At 51.1% G+C, this 27,053-nt stretch overlaps 5 protein-coding genes across 5 annotated transcripts; 3 read left to right on the top strand and 2 right to left on the bottom strand.

Moving 5' to 3' along the window:
* Positions 1-137: 137 nt before the first annotated feature.
* Positions 138-2,077, top strand: BP01DRAFT_388058 (SWIB/MDM2 domain protein). The gene is made up of 5 exons (XM_025577794.1): positions 138-551; positions 634-770; positions 866-1,333; positions 1,387-1,440; positions 1,506-2,077. Exons 1-5 carry the CDS (start codon positions 545-547, stop codon positions 1,689-1,691), a joined length of 852 nt encoding a protein of 283 aa, XP_025435902.1. The 5' UTR covers positions 138-544; the 3' UTR covers positions 1,692-2,077.
* Positions 2,078-2,460: 383 nt separating this feature from the next.
* BP01DRAFT_412771 (E3 ubiquitin-protein ligase HEL2) lies at positions 2,461-10,504 on the top strand. The gene is made up of 7 exons (XM_025578967.1): positions 2,461-3,071; positions 3,139-3,377; positions 3,439-5,042; positions 6,889-6,893; positions 8,705-8,950; positions 9,022-10,100; positions 10,172-10,504. Exons 1-7 carry the CDS (start codon positions 2,619-2,621, stop codon positions 10,413-10,415), a joined length of 3,870 nt encoding a protein of 1,289 aa, XP_025435901.1. The 5' UTR covers positions 2,461-2,618; the 3' UTR covers positions 10,416-10,504.
* An 880-nt stretch (positions 10,505-11,384) lies between these two features.
* Positions 11,385-12,972, bottom strand: BP01DRAFT_361933 (velvet factor family protein; the record flags this gene model as incomplete). The annotated part of the gene is made up of 4 exons (XM_025576200.1): positions 11,385-11,661; positions 11,715-12,203; positions 12,269-12,348; positions 12,793-12,972. The coding sequence occupies 4 exons, from the start codon at positions 12,970-12,972 to the stop codon at positions 11,385-11,387; spliced, it is 1,026 nt and encodes a 341-aa protein (XP_025435900.1).
* A 9,031-nt stretch (positions 12,973-22,003) lies between these two features.
* BP01DRAFT_370534 (uncharacterized protein) lies at positions 22,004-24,133 on the top strand (the record flags this gene model as incomplete). Its single annotated transcript, XM_025576613.1, has 2 exons — positions 22,004-22,008; positions 23,134-24,133. The coding sequence occupies 2 exons, from the start codon at positions 22,004-22,006 to the stop codon at positions 24,131-24,133; spliced, it is 1,005 nt and encodes a 334-aa protein (XP_025435899.1).
* A 1,924-nt stretch (positions 24,134-26,057) lies between these two features.
* BP01DRAFT_266870 (uncharacterized protein) lies at positions 26,058-26,733 on the bottom strand (the record flags this gene model as incomplete). Its single annotated transcript, XM_025571353.1, has 3 exons — positions 26,058-26,206; positions 26,350-26,559; positions 26,700-26,733. Coding segments are annotated over 3 exons (393 nt in total), but the record flags the coding sequence as incomplete, so codon positions are not given.
* Between the last annotated feature and the right edge of the window lie 320 nt (positions 26,734-27,053).

Here is a 27,053-nt window from a genome sequence, read left to right as displayed (position 1 = left end):
AGATCACCTGACCATACGTGGCTGGGGAGTGGGGGAAGTTGGGGACTGGGATCACTCACGTGATATAGCTTAGCTAAGCCGTCTCCCCCAGCTTCTCGTCTGGCTGGTGAATGATTGTCATTCGAACCGACCCGACCTGTACATCGGCTTGGCTGAACATCATAACAATCGCGATCTTCTTCCGCCCCCCTCCCCGCCTCATCTTCGCTGCTCGTGTGGGTGTATAGCTGCTGGTACCTGGACCGGTCCTCTTCCTTGTATTTTCTCTTTCTTCTTGTGCATTATCATAATTCTTCGTCTTGCGTTGCATTGCTCGGGCATTTCTCTATCCTTCTTCCTCTTATGCCCCGCCGGTCCTAAGCGCCAGCGCTACGCCCAGATCTAGACGCTTCCTCTTTCTAGAGCACCACCACCCGCGCCCTAGGCCCTGCCAGTTGCATTCGATTAGCATACGATCAACTCCGGGCTAGCAATTGACATCTTTCTGAGTCTTCTTTTACCCCAGCTGTGAATTTAACGCGGATAGCGAAGCTTCTGGGCCAAAATGTCGCGTAAGTTCGGAATCTGATGTTCCCGAGTCATGCATCAGTGCCGAGATCGCCTTTAACTGACCTCACTTTGCTTGTACACCAGTCTCACCAGAGGACCGCCTTCGGTTCACTCCGATCATTGATTCGATTCTAGCCAGAAGTGATTTGAATACCATCTCCGAGAAGCGCATTCGCAAAGGCCTTCAGGAAGAGATCGGATATGACCTTACCCCGCAAAAGGTCTGCACCCTGGACCTGGACTACTCTCGCAACGCCCCGTAATCTATACTGCCAGTTTCGGTCTAACTTGGTGCTAACCCGATATTTGTACTCAGGCTGCCGTTAAGCAGCTTATCATGGAGCGGTTTGACATCTTTGCGGCCAAAGGGAACAGTGTAGCTGCGCCTGAGCCGGCCGTGACTGCTGCTACCACCACAAATGGTCACAGCCGCGATCATGGCTCCGAAACACCCCCTGCGGAACCTTCATCTCCCACGCAGTCTTCGGTCTCTCACAAACGTCAAGCAGATAGCGAGGATGGCTCGGATATTTCGAGCAAGACCCCCCCTGCGAAGAAGAAGAAGCCCGACAATGACATTGACGCTGATGCCCTGTTCGCTGCGAAGCTACAGGCAGAGGAGAACATGCGCGTCCGCCAGACTCGCGGTGGTAGTACGCGCAGGGCCCCTCCTGTGAAGAAGAACAAGGCGAAGACATCTAAAAAGGTCAAGGCGGAAGATGATTCTGATCTTGATTCGGGGTCGGAATCAGGAAAGAAAGTCAACCGATCAGGGGGATTTCATGTGAGCCTAGATTCTCTTCCTGGTTTGCCAGCATCGTTAACAGCATATCTTAGAAACCACTCACACTATCACCCGCGCTTTCTGCTTTGTTGGGTGGCGAGGTTACTGTCTGTTCACCCCTTGACTGTTGCATGTTTTCAAACCTGCAGCTCTGTTGCTGACTATATTACAGCTCTCTCGGCCACAGACAGTCAAGCGACTCTGGCAATACATTCACGAGCATGACCTTCAGGACCCTAGCGACAGGCGACAGATTTGCTGCGACGACGCAATGCGCGCAGTCTTCAAGCAGGACCGTATACACATGTTCACAATGACCAAGATCCTGAGTCAAAACCTTTACAGTCCTGACGAATAACCTGTTACCTGCTACCAAGAGACCACATTAATTGCTGCCTTCAGGACAGGGCGGACTGTAATGGATGTCTCGCTGCACTTATGACTAACTTGTTTCCACTCATTGCACCGCATATGGAGACCCGGCGCTACATCGTTTTCTTTATTCTCTCATTACCCTCTCATAGTGTCTCATCCTTGGCCTTTGTTTCCGTCACTTGGTTTTACACACTGATATTGTCATTGGCGAAATGCTTACCCTATGTTTTCTTTTGTCGATCTGAAAGTTTCTCTCCAGCGGGAGTTGGTGCTGCCTTTGAAATAGGCGCGATGGATAATGCTAGTTAGAGATTATATTCTATTTTTATGATGGACTCGTATAGTCTGTCTTCTCACTGTGTAAACATTGGCTAATTATGGCAAAGATAAATTTTCATGTCCACAAGCACCGGTGATTATATCTTGCCCCCCTTACTCTCAATTATCGTAGGTTGTGGGGTAACTTAATCGGCAGGGGCTCACTCAGGTCGCTAGCTCTGTGAAATTACTGCCAATGAGCTATTATGAGTCTGCATGAGTCATATTCTACAGCAATCAATAGCCGCATCCGTAAAAATGATCCTACTCAAGTAGAAAGTTGCGGCGGGGGGTAAACGAGGGGAGATGCGATGGGGGGAAATGGGGGATGTCATCGATGATGCTGATGTTTGCTCACTAAGCATGCCGCAGCTCGACTTTTTTGCCCGCCGCCGCTGACACTCTGGAAATCTGGTCATAGCAACCTCAACTAACTCTTTTTACCCCTCGTCGTCGCAGTGAACGCTTGGTCGCAAAGGCTCCAAGAGCTTGAAGCTCTTTTTGTAACGCAATTTCTCCGGCTGAACATCATTGCCTGATCGCCCTCCCGCCAATATCGTTCTCATCCTTATCCCCTCCCCCACACTTCCCGATGTCTGAGACTCAACAATCTCAGGGCCCTTCCGGATCGCAAGGCTCCAACCGAGGCGGTCGCCGGCGCGGACGAGGGGGAGGTTTCGGAGCTGCTCGTCAACCTGGACAATCTGAAACCTTGCAACAAAGCAATGAAGGCCCTGGGAAAGGGTCAAGATCCAGAGGTCAAGGACTCCGCCGGGGCGGCGGCGGAGGTCGCGACAAACAGAAATCTCTTGCGAACACTGTCGCTGGAAGACCGACTCCGGCCGATGCCACAGCCACAAGCGAGAGTAAGGGAAAGCAGGCAGTTACAGAGGACTCCGACGATGCGGATGATGGGGAGATCTGCTTCATCTGTGCTTCGAAGGTTGAGCATACCTCAGTTTCACCTTGCAATCACCGGACCTGTCATATTTGCGCGCTGCGGTTACGAGCATTGTATAAGAACAAAGCTTGCGCACATTGTCGGGTATGTGTCTCTGCCTTATCATCACAGTTTGATCTCGCCATGCGCTAACATTTGTGTGTCTGTACAGACGGAATCTAGCTATGTAATCTTCACAGATGACCATGCTAAGCGCTTTGAGGACTTCACGGAAGCAGATTTCTCCCAGAAGGATGACAACCTTGGAATCAAGTATGAGAGTGGTGAGATCTTTGAGGATACTGTATTACTACTGCGGTACAATTGTCCTGAAAGAAGCTGTGATGTTGCTTGCCTGGGCTGGCCTGACCTGCACCGCCATGTCAAGAGCAAGCACGGGAGGGTGATGTGGTGAGTATTTTCACATTCCCAATAAGCATTTGTGCATATACTTATTCTCAATGTTCTATAGTGATCTGTGCACGCGCAACAAGAAGGTCTTTACTCACGAGCATGAGCTGTTCACTAATCAAGAATTGCGTCGACACGAGAAACACGGAGACGATGTTCCTGGTGCAATTGATCAAAGTGGATTCAAGGGACACCCAGAGTGTGGGTTCTGTAGGCAACGTTTCTATGGTGATGACGAACTTTATGCTCACTGTCGTGACCGTCACGAGCGGTGCCACATCTGCGATCGACGCTCTGGAAATCGCCAACAACAGTATTACATTGACTACAACGCGCTCGAGGACCATTTCCAAAAGGACCACTTTCTCTGCTTGGATAAGGAGTGTTTGGAGAAGAAATTCGTGGTCTTTGAATCCCAAATGGACCTGAAGGCGCATCAGCTGGAAAATCACCCTAACGGGCTCTCCAAAGATGCGAGACGCGACGCACGCACGGTTGATCTTTCCACCTTTGACGACTTGAGAGCTCCATACCAGCCTCAACGACAACGCCGTGGGGCAGGCCGTGGACGCGATCCCAACTCGGAGCCTCTGCCTGTCTCTAGCGCACAGCCACTGAGACGAGACGAACTCGCCTATCAACGACAGATGGCCATTCAAAGTGCACAGTCTGTATCGACCCGGAGCTTCGGCGGCCAGCTCACCCGCAACGACACCCAACCTGTGCGCGCTCCTGCTCGCTCCGCGGCTGGCACGCCTGCGCAGACGCCTCCGGCCGCATCTACTCCCGTCGCTGAAATGGAGAGTCTCACTTTGAGCGCGGACTCTGGCCCCGTCTCTCCTCAAGAACAAGCACGCCGTCTGCGCCATGCTGCCGTAGTTGAACGCGCCTCCAACCTGCTCGCTAATGATAAGAACAAGCTCAACGAGTTCCGCAGCAGAGTCTCTAGCTATAAGACTTCTTCCATCTCAGCGACCGAGCTAATCGACGCGTTCTTCTCCCTTTTCGACACCTCCAGCACCGAGCTTGGTAAACTGATCAAGGAGCTCGCAGAAATCTACGAGGATGACAACAAGCGCACTTCCTTGCTGAAGTCCTGGAACGACTGGCGGGCAATCAACGAAGATTATCCCGCTCTTCCCGGCCCCGGCGGCACAATTCCCGGCATGTCTCCAGGAACCGTCAACGGTAGCGGCGTGGGTGGCAAGCGTGTGTTACGTCTCAAATCCTCCACCGCTCAGTCCTCTCGATCCGCTGTGGGCAGGAGCGGTGCTATGCCCTCCTCGTCTTCCTCGACCAGTGCTTTCCCTCCTCTTTCCTCCGTCACTGCTCGCTCTACCCCGCTTTCCAACCCAGCTGCATCCACCCCCTGGGCCAGCTCAGCAACAACTTCCGCCGCTCCATCGCCTTCCATTACCCCTCGCACCACCTACTCGACTCGCTCGGCAGCCCCCGCCACCTCCCGCTCGGTTCAGGCAAGCAACCCCGATGCCTTCCCTGCTCTCCCGGCCGCTCCCAAGCCCAATGTTCTCATGGCAGGCCTCACCCGCGGCACCGTCCGCTGGGACAGCCGTGGCCCTCAGGTCAACGCCTGGTCCTCCTCGTCACGGAACGACTCCGGCGCCAATTCCACGGCGGAGGAAGAGGAATTCCCTGCGATCGGTGGTAAAAAGGGCAAGGGCAAAAAGGGCAAACAGACTTTGTTCCATTTCGGATAGATTGACGTCCTCGTCCTTTCCGGGTTTGATCTCGTTTGAATCTTCCTCCCGGGGCTATCTACGCATATACGAGTTCTGTATTTCTTCTGAAAAGGTCTTTGCTATGTTTGAGCATGTATTTGAGCGTGTTATTTCTTTTAGATCTGGCTCGTGGTCCTGTGAAAAATAGAACAGACAATCTGTGAGGCTTCTCCTCGCGCTTCAGTAATTGCGCTCTGTAGTAATCCTGGACATCGATAAGGTAAAATAGGGAGAGAGGGAGATTGAGCAAAATCGTTGTACATGACCGGTTCTCAGCAATGAAAGCTACTCTGTAAGGTCGCCGTATCAGGCTACGGTATGCAGGTGACCACAAGAAGCTTGATCAACGTCCAGTAAGCGCACCATTCCTTTCCTTCAAACACGGCTCCTATGTCATGTGCTGTAAGGCCAGTACGGTAGACATACAATGCTAACATTTACAAGCCGAAATTGTGTCACCATGTGTGGTGGCTTTGTTGGCAATAGGGTGAGGCAGCATCACTCTGACAAGCCCGGGCTGTCCGCAGGCGCTTCCGAATCGACCGGATCCTGGTAACTTTCGCCTTCACCAGTATCATCGTCAGTATCGGCATCTGCGTGAGCGTCATCTGTACCGTCAGCATCATCACTAGTCTCCGCCGCATCCTCATCGATCGCCGCGATGCGCAGCAGAAACTCATCCTGCAGACTCTTCAGCCACCGCCATAGAGCCTTGCCGCTCATCGTCCCAGCCCGAGCCAAGAGCAACTGTTCCCTGAGCGAGAGGATCAGATTACGCTTGCGCGTGACGGCCAACGCCCTCGTTTTCGCGTGGCGCCGCCGCGCAATATGGTCCAAGCGCTTCGAGACCTCCTGCGCCGTCTCTAGGACTCCCGGCGGAAAGTCGACCAGCTTGGCAAGAGCCAGACCGTAGAAGCGCGTGGTATCGGGTCCCTCGGCGATCTTGTAGAACATGGTCATCTTGGACGTATCGGGAGATATCTCGGCGGTCAGGTGGAGGCTAGTGACGCCGCTGCGCTCGCCCATTATCACCGCTAGGTCGCGGAAGTGCGTCACGAACCAAACCAAGGCGTGGCTCTCGATCAGCGCCTCGGCGATGGCGATGGCGATGGCCAGGCCGTCGGCTGTGCTGGTGCCGCGGCCGAGCTCGTCCACGATCACCATGCTCGTTTGCTGGGGCTGGACGTTCCGTAGGATGAATGCCATCTCGCGCATCTCTGCGGCGAAGGTGGAAATGTTGGCTTCAACATCGTCTGCAGTGGAAACCCGCGCGAACAGTTGGTGGATGATCGGGAACGATGCATACTCCGCGGGGACGAAGCAGCCGATCTGAGCCATCACGGTCATGAGGGCAATCGACCGGATGTAGGTCGATTTGCCGCTCATGTTGCAGCCCGTGACAACGTTGAATCGAGTCTGCTGTGTGGCGTAGACGTCGTTCGGGATGAACTTTTTCTTGTGGATCTTCTCGCGAATGGGATGCCGGCCGGCTTTGATGGCCAGCACGTTGGTTATCTCCGGGCGGATATACTCGTGGCTGGTGGCTAGCTGTGCGAACGAGGTCAACATGTCCAACATGGCGATGGCCTCACTAATCCTGAAGAGCACCGATATCTCAGAGCAAATGCTCGTGATCAGGTTCTGGATCGTCTCGTCGCTCATGTTGATTACCTCATTGTGCGCGTCTCGGATCTTGTGGTTCAATTTGACCAGATCGAGCGTCTGACATTCGATGCGATTGTTCTTGCGGTAAACATTAATGAAGACTTCAGGTAGTGTGTGTGTCTCTGTAGTGGGTATGCTGATGTAGTATTGGCGGGCTCTGTCATACTTCAGATCGAGCGCAAGACCGTGGCATTCTACAGACGTCAGAGCAAGTTTGGGCGCTAGTGGGTCTGGGAGAACACTTGCCTGCCAAAGCTGTGATTAGTTCTGTGGCATCTGTGTTGGCCTCCTTGTACGCTTGTCTTGCGACGTCAAGCAAACTGTTGACTTCAGCCTAAGATTCAGGTCGGAAGATAAGGAGGTCAGATCAAGTAGTGCCCGATGGGAGATGACCATTACCCTGACGCAGTATATCCTTTGGTTTCTGAGGTCGAGCGGCTTCGTCTGATAGGTAACTTGTTCGTTCAAAATTTCTTCGATCAGTTGTTCTAATGCTTGGTGACCTTGCGGAGCGCATAACTGGGATCCGTTGTCAGTGCCATTATCTAACTTGTCGGCGGAACCTACCTCTCTGATGTCCTGGAGCAAACTGCTCTGAGCTGGTGCAAGTGCCTTGTATATCGACTTGATCGACGAAAGATATGTTTTCACCATGATCACATTGTTAACCGATTGCTCAACGTCTCCGATGGCGCGTTTTGTAGGAACGAGGATAAGCTAGGCGGTCATTTCTTGTACGCGACTCCGGTCAGGTTTCCACTCACTGATGTCAGAGCCTTATCGACATCAATATAACCTTTCAGAGCTGTCTCCGCATAACTATCAGTGTATGGAAGCGTTTGTGCCACAGCTCACTGACTCTGCCTAATTGAGACAAACATATCCTCTTTTGTCGTCAGGTCTTCGACGGCTTCATAGCGTGCCGATAGCTGCGACTCATCCGTGGAAGGCTGCAGGATATTGGCTCTTAGCAGTCGAGTACCCATCGGGGTGTAGGTCTCGTTGAGCAAGCCGAAAAGACAATCCTTTGACTTGGCAATCTGTAAATTCTGGGCGAGCTCCAGAGATACTATTGTGGAGAGGTCAATCGACATGGATCCCTGAGATGGCTCGTATTGGATCCGCAAAGAATGGCAGGTAAAGGCCATGTTAAGTTCAACCTCCACGTATTTCAGAACCTAGCAAAGTTAAGCAAGTTTCCACACTGACTTCAAATACTCATGCGAGCGCTTACAGCACCAAAGCAGCAAGAAGCAAAATATTTGCTCTCCAAGACCATTTTGATGGGCTCGACATCCTCTGGGAATGCTAGTCGCTCCACATATTCAAGACCAGTAGTTTCTGACCAGAATCTTCGTTCAACCAAAGTGAAGGCGGCGCCTGGTATGTTTTCCTTGAGGATGTATACGAGCTTGGATTTCTGTGCACTGTTCATCAGGAGGATCTCGGTTGGCTCGTAGACTCCGATTTTCGTGACGGTCTTGACGTATGTCTGGTTGTCATATATCTGACATACCACTGCTTCTGCAGTAGAGAGATTAATAAAGGCCAAGCCGACAGTGGCTGAGACACCACGAGACTCGCTGACGGCGCAGACGATATCCTGCGATGCAACGCTTGTCGCCGATGTTGTTGGCCGTGTTGCGGTTCGAGGTCGTAGACTACTCGCTCTAGTCAGAGTAACGAACGAATCCGAAGTCCCCACCGGAGAAGCTCTGGAGGTCACTGAGGCCATCCTCTTGTCTGCTCATGAGCCCGTGAGTATGAAGTGTGATTGTTGAGCCAGTCGGAAGAGCAACTTCCAGGCGTATACTCCGGTTGTCCGAAAGCGGCTTAGTGCCGATCTCCCCCGCGACGATAAGTCCGCCCAGATTCTTTATCGATTTTTTTTCTGCATTTGCTGCCAAACTCTTAAGTACACAGCAAACCCAAATCACTTTCACAATGGCGACTCTTTTGCCTCCTCCGAGTAAACGTCAGAAGACGGAGATTGCTGAGAGGGCCCGTCTCCAGCAAGAGATTGAGAGCATCCCGGAAGGCCTGGGCAGCGTTCGGGTGCAGTTTTTCGACCAAGCGACAGGAGCGCCAACCGGGCCAGCAGTGTCCGTTCCAGTGGCCGATGCTAATGTGAAGAACTTGGAGACTCTTCTCAATACCCTACAAGGCAATGTAGGTACGCAACAGCCGCAAGTCGGTGACCTTGTATCAGAATTGCTAATCCTGCGCCATCCGATACATAGGAAGATGATGAGCGGGTGCCGTACCGGTTTACCTACCAGTCAGACGATAAGGACAACCAAACCCTCGACATCCTGACACACCTGTACCATTCCCTTCTCAAGCCAGGTCTCAAAACCACCGAAGATACTGTCCACCTGTACTACGCGCCGCAGGCGGTTTTCCGAGTCAAGGCGGTCTCGCGATGCTCGGCTTCCATCGCCGGACACGGCGAGGCAATCCTGGCTACATCCTTCTCCCCCGTTAATTCGTCCACCATGGTCACCGGGAGTGGTGATTCGACGGCTCGTATCTGGGACTGCGACACGGGAACTCCACTGCATACTTTGAAGGGTCACACTAGCTGGGTGCTGGCGGTCAGCTACTCTCCTAACGGCGCGATGGTTGCGACAGGAAGCATGGACAATACGGTACGGGTCTGGGACGCGAAGAAAGGCACAGCCCTGGGGGCCCCGTTGAAGGGCCATGCGAAGTGGATTACCAGTCTGGCATGGGAGCCGTATCATTTGCAGCAGCCGGGGCGCCCGCGCCTGGCTTCTGCCTCCAAGGATTCGACAGTCCGCGTCTGGGACGTGGTCAGCAAGCGCATCGACATGGTTCTTACCGGCCACAAGGGTTCCGTCACCTGCGTCAAGTGGGGCGGAACTGGCAAAATCTACACAGCCTCGCATGACAAGACGGTCAAGGTGTGGAATGCGGAGAACGGAACCCTGATCCAAACCTTGTCCGCCCACGCCCATCGGGTGAACCACCTGGCTCTGTCTACGGACTTTGTCCTCCGCACCGCTTACCACGATCACACGGGCAAGGTCCCGCAAGCCGACACCGAGAAGGTCGCCGCCGCGAAGCAGCGGTACGAGCAAGCCGCCACCATCAACAACAAAATTGTCGAGAAGCTCGTCTCCGCCAGCGACGACTTCACCATGTACCTCTGGGAACCGGAGAACTCCAGCAAGCCCGTCGCGCGTCTCCTCGGTCACCAGAAGGAGGTCAATTACGTCACGTTCTCGCCGGACATGGCCTACATCGCCTCGGCGGGATTCGACAACCACGTCAAGCTATGGAATGCCCGGGACGGAAAGTGAGTTAAGCCCTATTCTTATACCCAGTCAGGGGTCGATCGCCACAATCTCTAACCATCCACCTCCGCAGATTCATTACGACTCTGCGCGGTCACGTCGGCGCCGTCTACCAATGCTGTTTCTCCGCCGACTCCCGCATGCTGGTTTCCTCGTCGAAAGACACCACACTGAAGGTCTGGAACGTCCGGACGGGCAAGCTATCCGAGGATCTGCCGGGACACAAGGATGAAGTCTTCGCAGTAGACTGGAGCCCTGACGGACAGAAGGTGGGCAGCGGTGGTAAAGACAAGGCTGTGCGGATATGGCGTAACTAATGTGCGAAAGCTTTTCTGTTTTTCCCTGTCTGTCTTTCCTTTTCTTGGATGAATAAGTATATAGAACCAGATACCCTGCTATTACCCTGGACAAAGTATGCTACGTACTTCAGCTTGTTGTTGAGTCGCAAAGGTTGTGAAACACATAGACGACTTACACCGAGCATACGGATACTCGATTCTGGCAACGCGATGATGTCCATCGATCCAACTTGGTCTTGGACCATCAATCCCAGCCGGACGGCAATGCGTCAGTTCCCATGCGGCGTAAAGAGCACTTTTCTTCTCCGAAACCGCAAGTGCAAATCCAACAGTCGAGCAGTCGAAAAGTGATGGTACTTGAGGCCCTGTGAATGACCATTACCTTAGGTTACTAGTCCTATATACTTGTCATGTATAGTATTGAGTCACTCACACCTACACTGGGGGGTTATGACGTGCCGACAGTCTCATACCGATATTTACAGTAAATGTATGTCTCCGACACGTTCTTGCGCCCGTGGTGACAATAGATAGTACCAGAGGGCGATTGAGGATTCCAGCAGCAGAGGACACACACGCATCAGCGCAAGCAAGCGATCAAGCAAGCAATATTCGCACAGAGGGGTTTGTGATACAGACTCGGAAGCAATGGTGGTAAAATAGTAGCCACAGACAAGACGGAGAATAGGAATAGGCAAAATGAGTTAGTAAAGACTGGAAGAGATATAGAACAGGAAGTCAAGAGAGAACATAATGAAGACAGAACAGAATCAAGAAGAAAAACACCCGCGACACCGGTCCCGATACCAGTACACCCAATCCGTTCCCAGACCAGCCTTCCTTTAGAAAACACCGCATCCCAGGAACCCAGGTCGTATTACCAGAGCCATAAAACATTGCGCCAGAAGAGGTATTAGGCAAACAGCAACGGAAAGCAAGCAGCCAAAGAGAAAGAGACAGATCTCGATCGACACCAAAGCATCAGCTTTAGTCGTAGTCGTCCCCACCATCATCGTTGTCACTGTGCCGCCCACGCGACCCCTTGACGCCGTCCTTTCGGATAGGAATCTTGATACCTTGGAGCGCAAAGCATTTGCTGAGCGGCGTGCTCTCGATGACGCCAGGGAACTTCTTGGCGGAGAATACATGGAAGGGCTCAGAAAATACAGATGCCAACACAGGCGCTGACCCGTGGTTGATCACCGACACACCATTAGGGGATTCACCGGATTGGGTGCCCACGTTCACAAAACTCATTTTGAGTCTACGCCCGTTAGCTAAAACTGCATGATCAAACTTCTCAGTGGGAGCACATACCGGAAGGATCCTTCTGTCCGTACGCTCAAGTCCTGGAGAATGAACCAGACTCCAATCTTGTTCTCCGGATCGGTAAGTCGGAAGGCGCTGGCGCTCAGACTGCCGATGAGATTTCGCGTGAACATGCCCCCTGTACCGGCGGCAACAGGCTGCGACGGAGACATGGCGGCGGGCGGCATGTGACCTCCCTGGTAGTAAGGATAATATCCTTGGGCTTGCGGATTGGCAGCATAAGGGTTTTGGTATTGGAGTTGCGGGTTGCCTGGGTAGTAGTTGTTCATATGCGGATATGGAACAGGTTGGCCATAGGCATTTTGTGCGTACGGAGGATACGAGGGGGAGACGTTTTGGAGCGGAGGCGGGTATGAGGAGGACATGGCAGTAGATATCGACGGAGATGTGGCCGAATGCTTCACCAGGTTGACTTCGCTCGTTCCCTCCGCATTCCATAAGTCGACCATGAGCACATAAAAGGACGTATCAATTTCACTGATCCCAGATTGTCAGTTTTGTGGTCGCTGTAGCCACGCATGATTCCCGGGGCGGCGGCTTACTTGATATCAATTTCCTTTTCTGTTTGGGCATCGCGCACAATCAAACGGATGCATGGAGGAGGCGTAATAGGACGTCGGTCCTACGTATGGTTAGCGATTATGAAAACGACCTGCTGAAAGCAGAACAGCGCCTGGCTCGGAAAATAACATCATGTGTAGAAATCTCTTCATCTGACAGCCGGCCAACCTTGAGATTCAGATCCATGCGACTCGCAGTATCAGCAAAACAGCACTAGCGACCAGAAGCAGCCAATTGCGAGAAGACCTGGGATCATTGCGTTCGCGACTCAGCACCATCGAGCACGACGAACAGTCCGATCCATGCAGGGTAGGCAGCAGCCCAATCGGACACCGTGCTTCTGCCTGGCAGTCCTTCGCCAACGGAACTGCATCCGGACCAATACCCGAGACACATGGATCCAACATCTCGAGCTTGCCGAACCATTCGAGCACATGCGACAAACGAAATTTTCAGATCCATGCGCTGACCCCCGTTGGGGCGGGAGGGTATAGACAAGACCGACCTTGTCACCAAAGCCACACATGCGGGCGCGAACCGGCTGCTGTACTACTTGTAAGGACCAAATGCGACCCTCGTGCACGGTGGAGAGCGGAGCAAGATGACTTGCGGAGGCCATGGCGGAGGGCACAGGGCCAGCGGACCCAGGCGTGGGGTAAGATGAAGAGGGCGGAATTCGATCCATGGCGAGTGGCGGTGGAGGAATACGATCCATGAAGTGAAACGGGACGGGCGGAAGGATGTGAGTGGAAAGGGGAGCTGAGGCTCGTGGCTTGTCTTAGCGATAGCGCGGACTCAGCCAAGCGGAGGGAGGTGAAGCTGAAAATGGCGGGGTTGCATACGAGCGCGGCGCGCGTGGTGAGGCTGGCTGACGAAGGGCCAAACGTCGAAAGAGAACAAAAGCGAATGTCCAAGAGGCAGTAGAACCGCAAAGGCAGAGGGAAGAGGAAAGAAAAGGAGGGATTGTTTAATTTGGTAGTCGCGGGGAGAGTTGAGAGAGAAATGGGGTACAAGAAAGTAAGTAGCAGTGGGCAGTTCAGTTCAGTAAGTGGGCGGAGTCACGGGCAATTTTTTTTGGAGAAGTTCCAGAATTGCGCTGCATGAGCTCATCTCTCTCTTGCGCTCTTTCAGTCCGCCTTCAATTTCATGCTCGTCATTTCCGTCTCGACAAGAACCGTGCTAGGACAGGCAATTGGGGATTCTGGGGGTGGGATTGAGATGCGAAGGCAGATATCAGCTCTGATGAAGACCGAATTAATTGACAATTACTGCATCGTCCAGGGTAGAAGAATTAAGGTATTTGCTTGTGATCCATATGTTTGGGGGGGGGTTAGGGGGTTCCCGGATTACGGAGCTGTCTGTTGCTGGCTGTAATTAATGTCTAGTACAACCCACGGACTGCCCGCTAACGGCTTGGGAGGGGAGGGAACAATACCAGCAGAATACCAAGAATACCAGTAGAACAACCAGCAGACACCAGAGGAAGCCCCGTGCGGTAGGCGGTTTAGAGGACTGCCAGGAGACCAGAATACGGAGAGATGACCCCTCCGCCTCGCTAATCTCCACCCAACAATTACCGCTTGGCTGCAACACGCCCGGACCCGGCGTGATATTAGCGCATATTCGAGGGGTTTTAGTCGCGTCACGGATCAGGAGCTGATCAGCACTCAAGCCGGCGCAGGAACCTCGAACCAGACAGTCGGGTTCGGTCACTTGCCCAGTCCGGAGCTTTGCCTTTTGCCGGGTGCATCCTACTGGGAGCTTCACGGAGCATACTAGTACTCCGGAGGTCATCATCGTCATCCTCATTCCCCCTCCTCCAGTATACGAACGATCCTTTCATTTCTAATTCCTGATTTCCTCAATTCCTTCCCAACTATTTCTGCATCATTTAGACACTTTTCTCCGACCATCCCTTGAGCAGTCTGCATTGATGTTTCATCTTCAACCTCCTGCGAAACATCCCCGTGTGCGCCCGGGCCCTGTTCGTAGGACAGCAGCAGTCAACTGATGGAAGTCACAATGTAACACCGGAAGAAGAGGGGGAAGAATTCGACAAATGAGATTCTTGATTGACCGACTGCGGTTTGAATTCAGCTAGACCTGATCAGGATGCAGTGGGGTGTCAGTCTTTTCTCTCAACCAATCCCATTCCCGTTTGCCCTCCTGCAGGCGCCATCGATCCTCCGTCTTGGGTCGATTTAAGCTGACATTCGACGCTCACGAACGAACTCTCCTCCCCGTTCGAAGCAGCTGCCATCAATTTATGTCATCAGAACTCCCGTTCGCAGAGTATTAAGCCGCGACTGGACAATTGTTAATGCAGATAGACGGATCAATGGGGTGAGGTGAAAGAGTTCCCTGCCGCTTCGGGATTACTGCCTGAAAGATGCCGTTTTGTGTATATCTTCATCTGAGAAGGTATACCATGAACCGCTGTTCTTTCCTGTTTGATTTCAGCATTGATCTCCTCAAGCCACATAAATGCAGACTATCTATTATTTTGCCAGTAATCTTTTCAGTTTTGGAGAGTAGATCGATGTCGACTATAATTGATACCTCCCTACGAAGGGAGGGTCTATCATTGACCCACCTCGCAACAGAAAATAAACGAAACGAGCTGATTCATGTTCTATTTTTCTCGCTTTTACAAGCATCAACACGTGCTCAGATCTCTAGCTCGTGGCTAACTTTGGCTCAACCTATCACTTCCTATAAATATTATGCTAGCATCCAGAGTACTGTAGTCACAAACAAACAAAAATGGCAAACAGCCTTATCCCCAAGCCTTACGGAGTACCGGGACCCGGGATGGATGCATTTAGCGTCCCCGAAAGGCTGATTTATCCGCAAGAGCTAAGGACTGCTGCGCCTTGATTGGTGCCCTCCTTATGCTGGTGGCTGGTACTATTAAGTTACTTGGTTTGCATCACTGGGCTGTATGGATAAGATCGTACTAGTCATCCGTCTGCACCGTGAAGTACATGTTTTTTACCCTGCTAATTTATACATTCTTCACTGTTCCTTAGTCCTTAACTTTCATTGGCATCAGTCGAGGTTCATCATTGTTTCACCTTGTCTCTGGCAACCTTCTGAGATCTTCAAATGCAATCATTGATTCTATCCCGTCGTGACTACTCCTAATCTACATCAAAGGGGATTCTATGACCCCTCTTGCTGTCAGATCGTATGAAACGAATGAAGAAATAGCATAGCATAAGATGTCGACGACTAAACTTTCAGAGTCACAATCGAGGATTCTCTGTCTGCACAAATATTATCCCTGTGTGCATATGCATGTTTCGTCTTCAGCTGCGGTTCAGTCAAAGCAGTGGCTGTATTGCCATGACAAGCAAGGTGTGGACGGCATATGCGACCAGGCCCTCCTTTAGTAGCAGATTCCCTGCTTACTCTATCCACTGGTGGTGGTCAGTTGAAGGGTAGTAGACTGCGATCTTGTAATCTTCCGTAGTCCACCAACCAGCACTAAAAAGCTATGAACTGATTTTAGAGAATTGTAGATAGTCATAAACAATTACATATATATAAGTTTTTAGATATATGGAATTATATCATGACGAGAACTTAACTGCTAGGAAATCTCATTACTAGAAACTATCTCCAACCCTTTGGGATTTGTTGACAAATGTTAACAACTGATATATATTGTCAATCATGCTAGTAGCGATATATACCTATAAACGACTAGTTTCAAAGTGGATTCTAAGACAAGGGTTATAGTTTTCAAACAGTTGTCCATGGTTTCGATGGTTGTTAACAGTAACTGACAGTCACGAAACTGCTTGTGATGGGTTTATGACCAATGTTCTCATGTAACTACCAGTCTCATTTCCCCGCGATGCAACCTCGAACACTCGGCCATCCGCATCACTTGCGTCAAATCCTCATTGTTTCAGCCCATCTCTAAGGAGACCTCTGGAGAGCCTATTTTGGGGCTTCTGCTGGAGATAGCGCCTGTCATCGCCGACCTACTTAACTCTCACCATCACGCTTGGAACAGAGCCAGGGCTTGACGTCAGTGTTGCTCAGCGCATGCTGCATCTTAAGCAGGCCATACTGCTGTGTTGGCCCTGCCGGAGGTGCGTTTGGAGATGGTCAATTCAGGGTTGCAAGTTGCACTCATATTTCTAGTTGCTTTGCAGAATAGTTTCCTAGATGACTAACCTTGTCAGTCGCACCCGTAAAACGAGAGTTGCGCGTCAAAGCACTCAAGAGATTGGCTCTCCAGCAAAGATGGGTAGTCTGATCACACGGCAAATAAAGTGATCCTTGGTCCACAGTCCTGAACTCTGCGTCAATGGCTCGAAGGCATAGCTGGCTATATATGGCAAGCTGATACAGATGAGGAGCAGCACACGAGAGGTACGAATTCTTGTGGCATGACCAAGCCGCGCTCCTTTTCTCCCATCAGCTTTGTATTCTGACTCTGGGCTTTGGCGATTCTGAGCCGTGCCTTCTTCACCATGATGTAGAAGCACGAAATGAGGGGATGGCAAACAAGGGGACTCGCTTGACGAACAACAATCGTGAGAATCATCGTATCACGGCGAGTGTGTGCGGCTACAGCGCCTCAGGCAACTTCTTGCTTAGAGAAAAAGGGAGTCATTTCGTTGGTCCTCACCAGGTTCATCAGATGTACAATACCTGCGAATATCGATCAGTCTTTGGCCTTTCGACTGTGGAGTCTAAAACAAGTTCTCCGATAGGTAGCCACCGTGACCAGACGGGGTTACGAAGCTGCACTGAGCAAGACCAGTAAAGCCTGGAAGCAAAATGGCCCCATATCGTAGCAAGCCTAATCAACATCCGAACTCACGTTGGTAATCAGGATTGGTGGTAATCATGGTAAAACGAAGCGAAAGGATAACCCCCCATTGCCTCGCGCCAATATACCAGATCTCATCATGCGTTCAATCGCTTGACAAATCATGGCGGAGGTTATCTCGTACACTTCGAGAACACGCTCTCAGCAGACGGCAAAAGCTCGCGCGCCGATCCCAAGATACGCACATGCCTTGACACCGTTAACTCGATCCCGGCCCGCGTTGTCCGTAGTAATCGTGATCATCCGAATGGTCAGTTCGTTTGTGCATCCAAGCGTTTTCGTCGGGACAATGCCACGCCAGCCCTAGGGAGGTTTGCGATGCCCAGGCATAAGCAATGCATTTACCCGTTCGGGAATGGCTTCAACGCTCCGAAGATGACGTTGTGAAAAAGAGGCGCCGAAGAATGAGGTGTCCTTGAGGATGCTCAGTTTAGCAGGCTGAACCCCTCCCAAGTTTCAACACATCGAATCGACTGCAAAGTACTACTCCATAGTAACGAAATGGCGCGGAAAATGTTCAAACCCTACGCGCGTTTTTCTCGCTACGCTTTCCCGGATAGAGTGAATGCAGACCACACAGGCAGGCCCCGAGCGCAACGGTCTAAAGCCAAAGCAAAAAGTTTATGGAGATATCTAGATGTTGAATGAATTGGACCACACCGGCTCGATCAATCCGAAAGCAAAAAGAAAGGAAAAGAAAAGGACTGCAACCATTCACGGAACGCTAGAAGAATCTCGTGCAATGTCCTGGGGGTCGCGGCGACAATCATGACGATGACGCTGGGCACGATGTCAGATCCTTATGCCTACCGCTCTCGATGATCCTTCTCCCATCTTCCTCTCCGTCAACTTTCAAGGCCTGGACCCACCACGGCTCTTTAGCAATAAACACTTTAAAGTACGGAGTACCTAAACATAACATGATTCCAATCTCTCGGCTCTCGCTCGATCTTCTTTCCTCCGCTCCGGCCGAAACGTGCGCCCCTCCTTCCCCCGATCTCCACTCGCTTTTACGCCCCCCCACCCCCTTTAGCCACCCGCTCCAGCCTCCATCACTTTGCTGCGTTTTTCTCCGACAACCATGCTTACCTGACTTGCTGGTTGGATGGGATCATGGAAGTACACGAGCACGGCCCGCAGAGGGTAGTTAGAGGGACCGGGGATCGGGACGGTCGGGAGTCGGGACTTTAATCTCGAGTCTTCCTTTTTTTTGGTTTTTTCTTTTTGTTCTTCAATATTTACTGGGGGGGAGGGGTTCGGTGTATATGACGTCCCGTGGATGGGTCTCGATCACGATCACTGGTTGGCGGCGAGGGAACACACGTAGATACAGATGGGTACTGTAGGAGGAAAGCCATACCTATCGACGCGGAATGAACATTCGCCAGTAATAGGAAAAGTTGGTTACGAAGGGCGCTGCTGCTTTCAGCGTTGCCAGCATGCAACTCAATCGAGATGGTTGGGTGGGTGAATTCCTTTACTTGAGCTATCCTCCCTCTGTAAGTTCTATCTTCCTCGCTGGAATGAGGATCTCATCATCTCATCCAATTTCGATGCATCCCCTCCCTCTTGCGCCGAGATCAAGCCTAGTACATCAAGTGGAGTGGCAAGAGCATAGAGTAGCTACTACTAACACAGCCTGAGGGGGATCTGCTCAGTTTTCTGGAACATCTCCTCCCTCCCGCTGCATCATCTCTAAATATAGCAGCAATGCACTAAGTAGTGGTAGTACTAGCTGCCATCCGGGTGCCGGACGAACGAGGTGAGACACTCTTCTATAGTAGGTCTATGCAAATATAGCCATAAAACAAAGCCTACTCACCTCTAAATTGAGGAGAATAGAATAAGCGCACGAAGTGTTTGGGAGAGGAGAAGCAGGCACCACGCTATGGGCATGAACCAGGATTCATACCGGATGGTTGGCTGCTTGGCCAGCTTCATATCAGCCGTTTCGCAATTTAGACTTTGCGGTGTCCTGTTTGTGGTATACTTTTCAAGCATAAGCTCATGGTGGTTTCAGTGAGAAGTGCTCCGTACTATGTATAGAAATCAGAAAGAAAGGTGGAGGTTTTAATGATGTCTCGCTTGATGGAATATCCAGAGCATATCGAGGTAGCCCAGGGTTTACCGGTACAGAGTATTGGGTATCCTGTTCATTGGAGGATTATAACGACGGAAGAGTCTATTCCAACCTTACGTGACATTTGATTTAGCAATTGACGCAAGCAAATTGGAGCCCGTCAAGTGAAAAGATGTGGTTTTCGATCACAATCGTTCAGGCTTCCCCGGAGGGGGGGGGAGGGGTAGGTTGATATTCATTACCATTCGTGATGTTTGCTCAGGTCTGCCTGCACATAAATTATACACGGACCCATTAGTAAGCTGCTATGAGTCAATGACCAGCCATGACCTTCAGAGAGAACAATCGGATGTGCGTTTAGGTTACTATATCTGGGCGAGGAGCACATGTCTTACAAGTCACCCAGTCGTATTTAAAGTTAGCCTCGAGCAATACAAGGTATAACTTTCCCTAGTGTACTTTAGTAGTTAGTTCTCTACGTGCTCAATTGATCTCTGTTTCGGTCATGGCCGAGCACAACGATGGATGTTACTAGATAGGATCCGTGTGGCATCGTCAAGCTATCGAAGACGGTTACGCTCGTTCAGGAAGAGAAATCCGTCCGGGGCTCCACTGCACCGAGCCACTATTGTGAACGATCGACCAACAAGGTTTCTCTTCCCCTCCTTTTGGCTATCATTGACGGACCTTTCCATACCAATGTGAAACCTCTTCTCTGAATCCCACGTAAGCTATCAGGTTTGAAGGGAAACCCGATCTACCACCCTTCATAACCATAAGGCTAGGGATCCATCGATTACTCCGTATCAAAGTTGGCTGCGCCGTACCACGGGCCGAACTCAACCTTATGCCTGATTCGGGAGTGGACAGAAAAGTCCTGCAACAGCATGGCCAATCACACGGTGGGAAAACACCAAGAATCTTGATTACCCGAAATGGCAAAAGCAGGGTTCATCACTCAGTGGAACTAGACCGCGATAGGGAAAGGGGCGGGGAGGGCGACGGGGGGATGGGTTTGGGATTTGAGAAATACTGTTTTGGGTTTGGCCTGCAAGTGGCCGGGGGTCCACCCCGGGGTGGGCGGGCGGGCGCGGCGTGGATGGTTTTGTCCCAAGACGGCATGACGAGGAGAGGTCCATAATCCATCATGGAGAGAGAGAGGGGGGAAGAGAAGAGAAGAAAAGGGCCGCGCATAGCTACATTGGCCAGATTCATGATACGAAATCCCTCCCGAGGTTGAAGTCTTGTTGCTTCACGGTTTTTTTTTTTTTTTCCCTTTTTTCCTCTTTTGCGCGCTCTCTCTTCCCCAAATGCCGCTTGAACTGGAACCTCAAGAGTGTTCTCCAGCCCGAGTAGGGATTGTGGTCACAGAAGTCGTTGGTACCACTTGAAGTATGCGTGACTTACGTCAGTCAGGCTCTACACGGACTACAAGTCGGAGTCCCTGAGCAGAAGCAAATGCAACCTCCCTTTCTCCCACTTCGGTTTGTGTGGTCTTCCCAACAGGATGCATCTCCACCACCGATCCATGCTTCTACGCTGCACTGGGCATTTGGCGGCAAAACGAACCTGACGATGGGTCTTGCATATGTGTTCAGGGGATGGACTGTCTGATAAGTCCTGACAAGGGGCAAATATCGTCCTTTGTACATGAATGCTCCGTACTCCGCAGATTCATCGAAGTTGCGATGGAAGAAGAAGGATCACAAAGGATGAAGCCCAAGAGGAAAGTAGATCCCTTGATTGAGTGGCTCGTTCGAGATCAGGTGGAGGTCATGTCAAGGGCAATCCGGTTAGGGAAAGGTTGCGATCGATGGTTGATAGATGAACCGAACGTCTGGACGCAGTCGGTATTAATAGTAGGGTAATTCAATAGTGAAAGAGTCAAAGATCAAAAAGCATCCACAAATCACGGACTTTCCTCCCTCTCCCGGCAAGACTAACTGGAAGGAGAATGTACTCCAGCACTTGGACTGGTGCTTTTCGGTATTCACTGATGGATCGTCCAATTTTTTCGTCTATCTCAACGGTAGTGGTTCTTGGATGGACAAGAATGGATAATCTTGACTTGGAAAGGTGCGGAGATCCCGAAGCTCCGTCAATCCTTGACGAGCGTCCCTTTTTTTTTGTTATTTATTTTTTTTGGCCTGAGACCGGCAGTCTCCATGTCAATCGGTAGGGAATGATGGACTGCAATGATGGAGATCATAGTAGATAATGGTATTTGCTAAAGTCGAGGTAGTCCTGCAGGTTTAGGCAAGAGGCCACTCCGCATTTACTGGTTTGGTGTCTGCTGCACAGGCCGCGGCACTGGCAGTCAGACATTTCAGATTTGTGCATGAAGGGTGGAGCAAGCAGTTTTGGAACAGAAGAGGAGGAAAAAGGAAGGAGAAACTGGAAATGAAACAAAACTCAAGAAAGAAAATTACCCTGTTATTCTACATAGTATAGAATCTAAACAAAGACGAGACAGTCTTGGTGGCCGGTAAGCCTAAAGTCTTGCTCACAACGGCAATGCTACTCCGTTCCGTGTAGTTTGTAGCGTGTACTATCAATATGGGATAGCTATGGAATGAATATGAACCATCTTGCCCACTCTGTTATCCCAAGACCCACTCCGAACAACGATCTATCGGTTAGTTGGTTGGAAACTGTCTGCCAAAAGTGGTGTCCACTGAGGGGGGGAGGCGCCCGGAAGGGGCAAAGGGGAAAAAAAAAGAGTGTGTAGGTGTGCGGTAGGCAGGGAAATTCTAATAGATTATCCCAATATTAAAAGACCAGACCTCGAACATGGCGTGCCAGCAAGATGATCATGTTATGTGTGTGCGCGCATGTGGGTGTGTATGTCTCTGTGTTTCCTGTCTGGTGTGTGTTTGTTTTCATCAATATTTGATCATCTTTGATTATCATTATTCTTATTATTATTCTTCTTCTCCTCCTTCTGGACTGTTCTCATTATTATCAGAACTGCAGCCATCTCTCACTCGCTTTCTCCTTACTCTGTATTCCTTTTTTCTCTACAACCCTGACTTACTACGACTACTTATTACTTCTCCTATAAACACATCGACCCTCTCTCTCTCTCGTGTTCTCCCCACCCAATTGTCTCTCCTCTGGTCTCTTACCCTCCCTCCTTCCCTTTCTCTTGTCTTCTGGACTAGGCTGAACAAACAAGGTGCAATGCCTGTCGGTATGTTATGAAACATATACCCTTGCGCCAAGTTACACCAACATCCAGAGTCGAGGGTCGACAATGCCTGCACGGCGCAGTTACAGAGCCCTATCACGGACTGGCTGTTATGGATGCAGGAACCGACAGATCAAGGTAGGCCCTCGCTAAAAGATTAAGTAAAGTGGTTGTTCCTGCCTGCGGTCTTCCTTTGAATATTGGTTGTCTTCTTCTGATTCTGTTGTATCCTTCTGATCCTTCTTTTTCTTTTTTGTTTTTTTATTTCTTTTTTTCTTTTCTTCTATTTTTTTTTGTTCCATTTATTTCTTGTTCTTCCTCTATTTCTTCCGTTCGTGTCTTCCTAATCATTCTCGGTTGTGGTGGTGACCTTTTCCCATCTTCTCCCACTTGACTGTTCCCCTTTTCCCCCTTATGTTTTCTGTGGATGCCTGATGCCTGGTGATGCGCTGATCCTCAGGGTTCAGGCACCTTACCAGACTGTATCGGCGTTTGGAAACTTACTTCATTTTATGCACTTTGGACGTACCACATTGTCTTATCAATGCCGTTACTGATTGCAGATGCAGTGTCCCAGAGAACATCCTCAGTGCTCGCATTGTACCAGTGACAATATAAGATGCCAGTATAAGATCTCATCGCCTAGCTCGCTGGTCTGGCCTAGGGTCAAGTCCCGCTCCACTACGCCCACGATTCCGCCAACACGGACAGCGGTCGCTTCATCACAGCCCAGCACCCGGATTTACGCCCAATATCGCCTTGTAATGGACCATCCCATTAGTCCATGTTCGCCGCCAGGCGAGCTCAACATTAAGGACTTGGAATTAATGATGCAGTGGTGCACCACCACCTATCTTTCTGTCTCGCGCAATAGCACCGTGGAAGGCATTTGGCAGGGTGTGGTTCCGCGCGAGGCAATGCGCCACCCATTCTTGATGCATGGTATCCTGGCCCTGTCAGCCCTACATTTGGCCTCCTCCCCTTCCTCCACCACGACCAATTCTGGAACGACCAAGGAAGACTATATGCGTACCGCCAAGAGCCATCAGCAACAGGCCGTGGCAGGCCTGGCCAAAGTCGCGGAACATCTAGACCGGTCCAATTGCAACGCCGCCTTTGCCCTTTCCAGCATTATGGTCGTCTTTGCCTTCGCCTTTCAAGGAAACCCTTCTTCCACGACCACCACCAGGCAATCCAACGCCCTGGATGCGCTGATGGACATTTTCCAGTTCACCAGGGGATCCATAGATGTCCAGGGTGATATCATCAACTGGGTTGCTGACGGAGAGTTCAGCCCTTTGCTAGACTACGACAACTCGCAACCGAAGATGCCGGACACTTCACGCCTGGCTATTATGTCTCTATCGAGGCGGAATATGGATTTGGCGAATAAGGACCCGAAGCACGAAAAGGACGTCTACGATGCGACCATCCAGCAACTCGGATTCTCCCTGGACAAGCTTGCGCGAGGAGGGGAAACCATGATCATCGCCTTCCAATGGATGTTCCGAATTCCACCACGATACGTTGAGCTGGTCCGAGAGCGACAACCCTTTGCGCTGGCGATTCTAGCGCACTATGCTGTCATTATCCATTCCTTGCGGGCGCATTGGTGGATTGGCGAATGGGGCACTCGGCTGATTCGAGATATTGGTTTGCATCTAGATACTAGCTGGAGGGAGTCGATCAGCTGGGTAATTGACGCAACGGGCTGTTATATTCCTCCGGTCTGAGAAGCCTGCTCTGGGCTTCCACCACAACCACCACGATTGAGCGCCTGTACAGCAAAGCGGTGGCTACTGCACGCCATGTCTCGACACAGTATCAGGCATGACTGGCAACGTCGCGTTCACCCAAGCTGATGCGCTTCCCGCAGCTCGGAAAAGCCGCACATCGCACTGCCGACTCTATGCACCTCCACCGGGCTCATAGACCTTCAGCGAGCAGCAAAGCCCACTCTAATCAAAATGTGAACACTGCGCTCTCTGCAGCTCCGCGACTTACTTGTGCCACGTTCCACTACACATCATACACAACATGCCTCCCGGACCCAGCACCAATGTCCTGTCTGGGGAAGTGGAAGGCCACACACTACCCTCCAGGGAGCACCATCCCCACTCGTGGACATACCCTCTCTGATACTGAAGCCGTCCTGTTCAGACAATTGAACCCCAACTGTTTCCCCGCCGTGACAGCCAGTCTGTCCCCACGAGTTCCACCGACAATAGGCTCCTCCGCCGACAAAAAGTTTAGAAGACAAGGGTGCTGGACATCATTGACGGAACTGCAAACGACGCATACTCTCACACGAAGACCTCTTTTTTTTCGCTTTCTCGCAGGTTTCCATAAGGATTAGGTGGCGTTTATTCTGGCTGTATGGAAGAACTAGCTAGTCTCACCTACCATGTCTTCTCACCTTGTTTCGTCCCTTTTTTCTTTTTTCTTTTTTCTGTTTTCTTTTTTTTTTTTTTGTTTTTAGCCTCCAGATCTCATAGCGACTGCATCATCTTTCATCTCTTCTTCTTTTTTTAAGGATACAAGGGGCATTACAAGCATGTGACGAGAAACTGTTGTTCTCTTTCTTTCTTCATACGTATTCCTTTCCGATACGGTATCGCACCGGTGGTATTTCCTTAGCATCTAGACCATGGGGGCCTGCGTAATATGTACCCTCCTACTAGTGACTATATCATTTATTGTATGCAAAGAGGGGCAAGAAGCGAATCAAAAAGACATCCCGATAAGCCCGTGCATTTTCATTGGAGACCTCCTTCTTCCCTTATTTAGTGCCGCCACAAGCGACGTGCATACAAAAGGCAGGACAACTGACTCTGGGAAAGCGTAAGCACGAAGGAGGAAAAAGAATAAGAAGTAAGATTGAACGACACAACTGAAACCGCGGATTGCAGGACATTAAAGACAAAAGACCGCCCTCCATGATGAAAAAACCCTTGACCGAACCATACTCCAGCGCCTATTTCCTAGTTTGACGTAAGTCTACATGGGTATTGATTAAATAAACATAGGTGTGAAGAGAGAAGAAGAGAAGCAAGGAACGAAAGAGGCTGCTGCTGCTGCTGCCGCCGCCGCCTTGCATGGAACCTCCCACTGATTGAGAGGGAGCAGACCATGAGGAGAAAGAATAAGTGAAACCTCAGAGGCTTCAAGGATCATCATCAACACCGCCACACTAGCAGTGACACTATGCCACAACCGTCGCCTACCATCCGCAGCATCTTTTTCGAACTTCCCTTGGTGCCAAAGAAGTCGAAAGAAGCAGCCCGTTGTTGACCGAATTCAATCACGAATATGTCACCCCCAGCATTACCCACCGAGGGGTACCAAATAGATACTTTTGTTTGGAGAAGAATCACGAAACCCGACCGGACAGAAACAGGTAAAGCGAGCGAGGGAGAAGGCCCCCGAATGCCAACGCTCTGATACCTGCTGGAAGGAAAACAGCCCTGTCCGAACCCCAGACCTGCCAGTATGTGCCAAGTACCAACCGGACGAGGTGTATATCGAACTTCGACCCACTCAACTCCAAACGTGTGCTAGTCAACTGGACGACGGTTGTCGCTCTTCGCTGCCAGGGCGACTACTATCGCTGCCGAGGGCCCCCGAGCCAACAGCGGGGTTCGTCGTACCGGCCGTATGCTCTATATCCTTTCTGCGATCCTTGGACTGGGTTCTCACGCGGGCCATTTGCGCCTCTTGGGTCTTGACGCGAGCCAACTGCGCCTCGCCCTGTTCGCGCATGCGCTTCTCTTCTTCGGGGGTGGGAAAATATGCGTTTGCGACACCGCCTGCGTTTGGCAAAAGGGCCCATAAGTGAGTGGTTAGGTGTGCAAGTCTAGTATCGGATTTTATGGTTTGTATGCGAAGAACGCCATGGGCTTGGAAACCAAAAGAGAAGGGGACGGAAGAGAAATATGTGATCCGAACTCACCTCGTCCAGTATGATGCGGTGCCTCTTCTATGCGCAACGGTGGGGTCTCGACGTCTTGCAGTTCACGCGCCAGTTCGGGATGTTGCGGGTCGTTCTGCATCATGTTGCCGGAGCCGCCGCGGCCGGTGGTGAAGACATCTTGTTTGATGGTCGGGGTGACGAGGTCCTTGGGCGTGGTGCGCGACTCGCCAGTGCCGGAGAAGATGTTCCCTAGAAGAGACAACGATAAGGTTCCCACCCAGGCTGACGGAAATCCTTCAATGTGCTTGAAAGATAAAACGGACGCAGGAGATGTGGTAAGTGGGGTCGGAGTCGGGGTTGGGGAAGGGGAGGGAAATTCAGAGGCATACCCGCGCCACCGCGACCATGAGAGATATTCCTGCCCATGGCTTGCTTGTCCTTCTCACTCTCAACCTGCAATTCTCAATCTGCGACGGGGGCGACAAAATGTGGAAAGGTGTCGATTTGAGAGGGAATGTACACGAGAAAGAGACGAGGCTTCGAGTTGCCCTCGTCGCGAAAAGAAATTGCCAAGCGGGAAAAACGAAGTTGCGCTCGGCTCTGGGGGTTGCTTGCACTTCCTCGCAAAGATTTGGCAGGGGATAGAATCTGATAGCAAGAAAGCGAAGGATGAAAGTCCCACCAAGTCAGCAAGTCAATAAGTCAGTTAATCAAGTTGATGTGAGACACCCAACACGAAAGAG

Source organism: Aspergillus saccharolyticus, assembly GCF_003184585.1.
Source record: "Aspergillus saccharolyticus JOP 1030-1 unplaced genomic scaffold BP01scaffold_1, whole genome shotgun sequence".
In the NCBI taxonomy this organism is placed as follows: Eukaryota; Fungi; Ascomycota; class Eurotiomycetes; order Eurotiales; family Aspergillaceae; genus Aspergillus; species Aspergillus saccharolyticus.
This window is presented reverse-complemented; position numbering and strand designations above follow the sequence as displayed.

Coding starts and splice junctions, on each gene's coding strand:
- BP01DRAFT_388058 (XM_025577794.1), top strand. Junction 1,334..1,386: donor ACCGATCAGGGGGATTTCAT/GTGAGCCTAGAT, acceptor AGCATATCTTAG/AAACCACTCACACTATCACC. Junction 1,441..1,505: donor TGTTGGGTGGCGAGGTTACT/GTCTGTTCACCC, acceptor ACTATATTACAG/CTCTCTCGGCCACAGACAGT.
- BP01DRAFT_412771 (XM_025578967.1), top strand. CDS start 2,619: ATGTCTGAGACTCAACAATCTCAGGGCCCTTCCGGATCGCAAGGCTCC. Junction 3,378..3,438: donor AAGCACGGGAGGGTGATGTG/GTGAGTATTTTC, acceptor AATGTTCTATAG/TGATCTGTGCACGCGCAACA. Junction 10,101..10,171: donor TGGAATGCCCGGGACGGAAA/GTGAGTTAAGCC, acceptor CCACCTCCGCAG/ATTCATTACGACTCTGCGCG.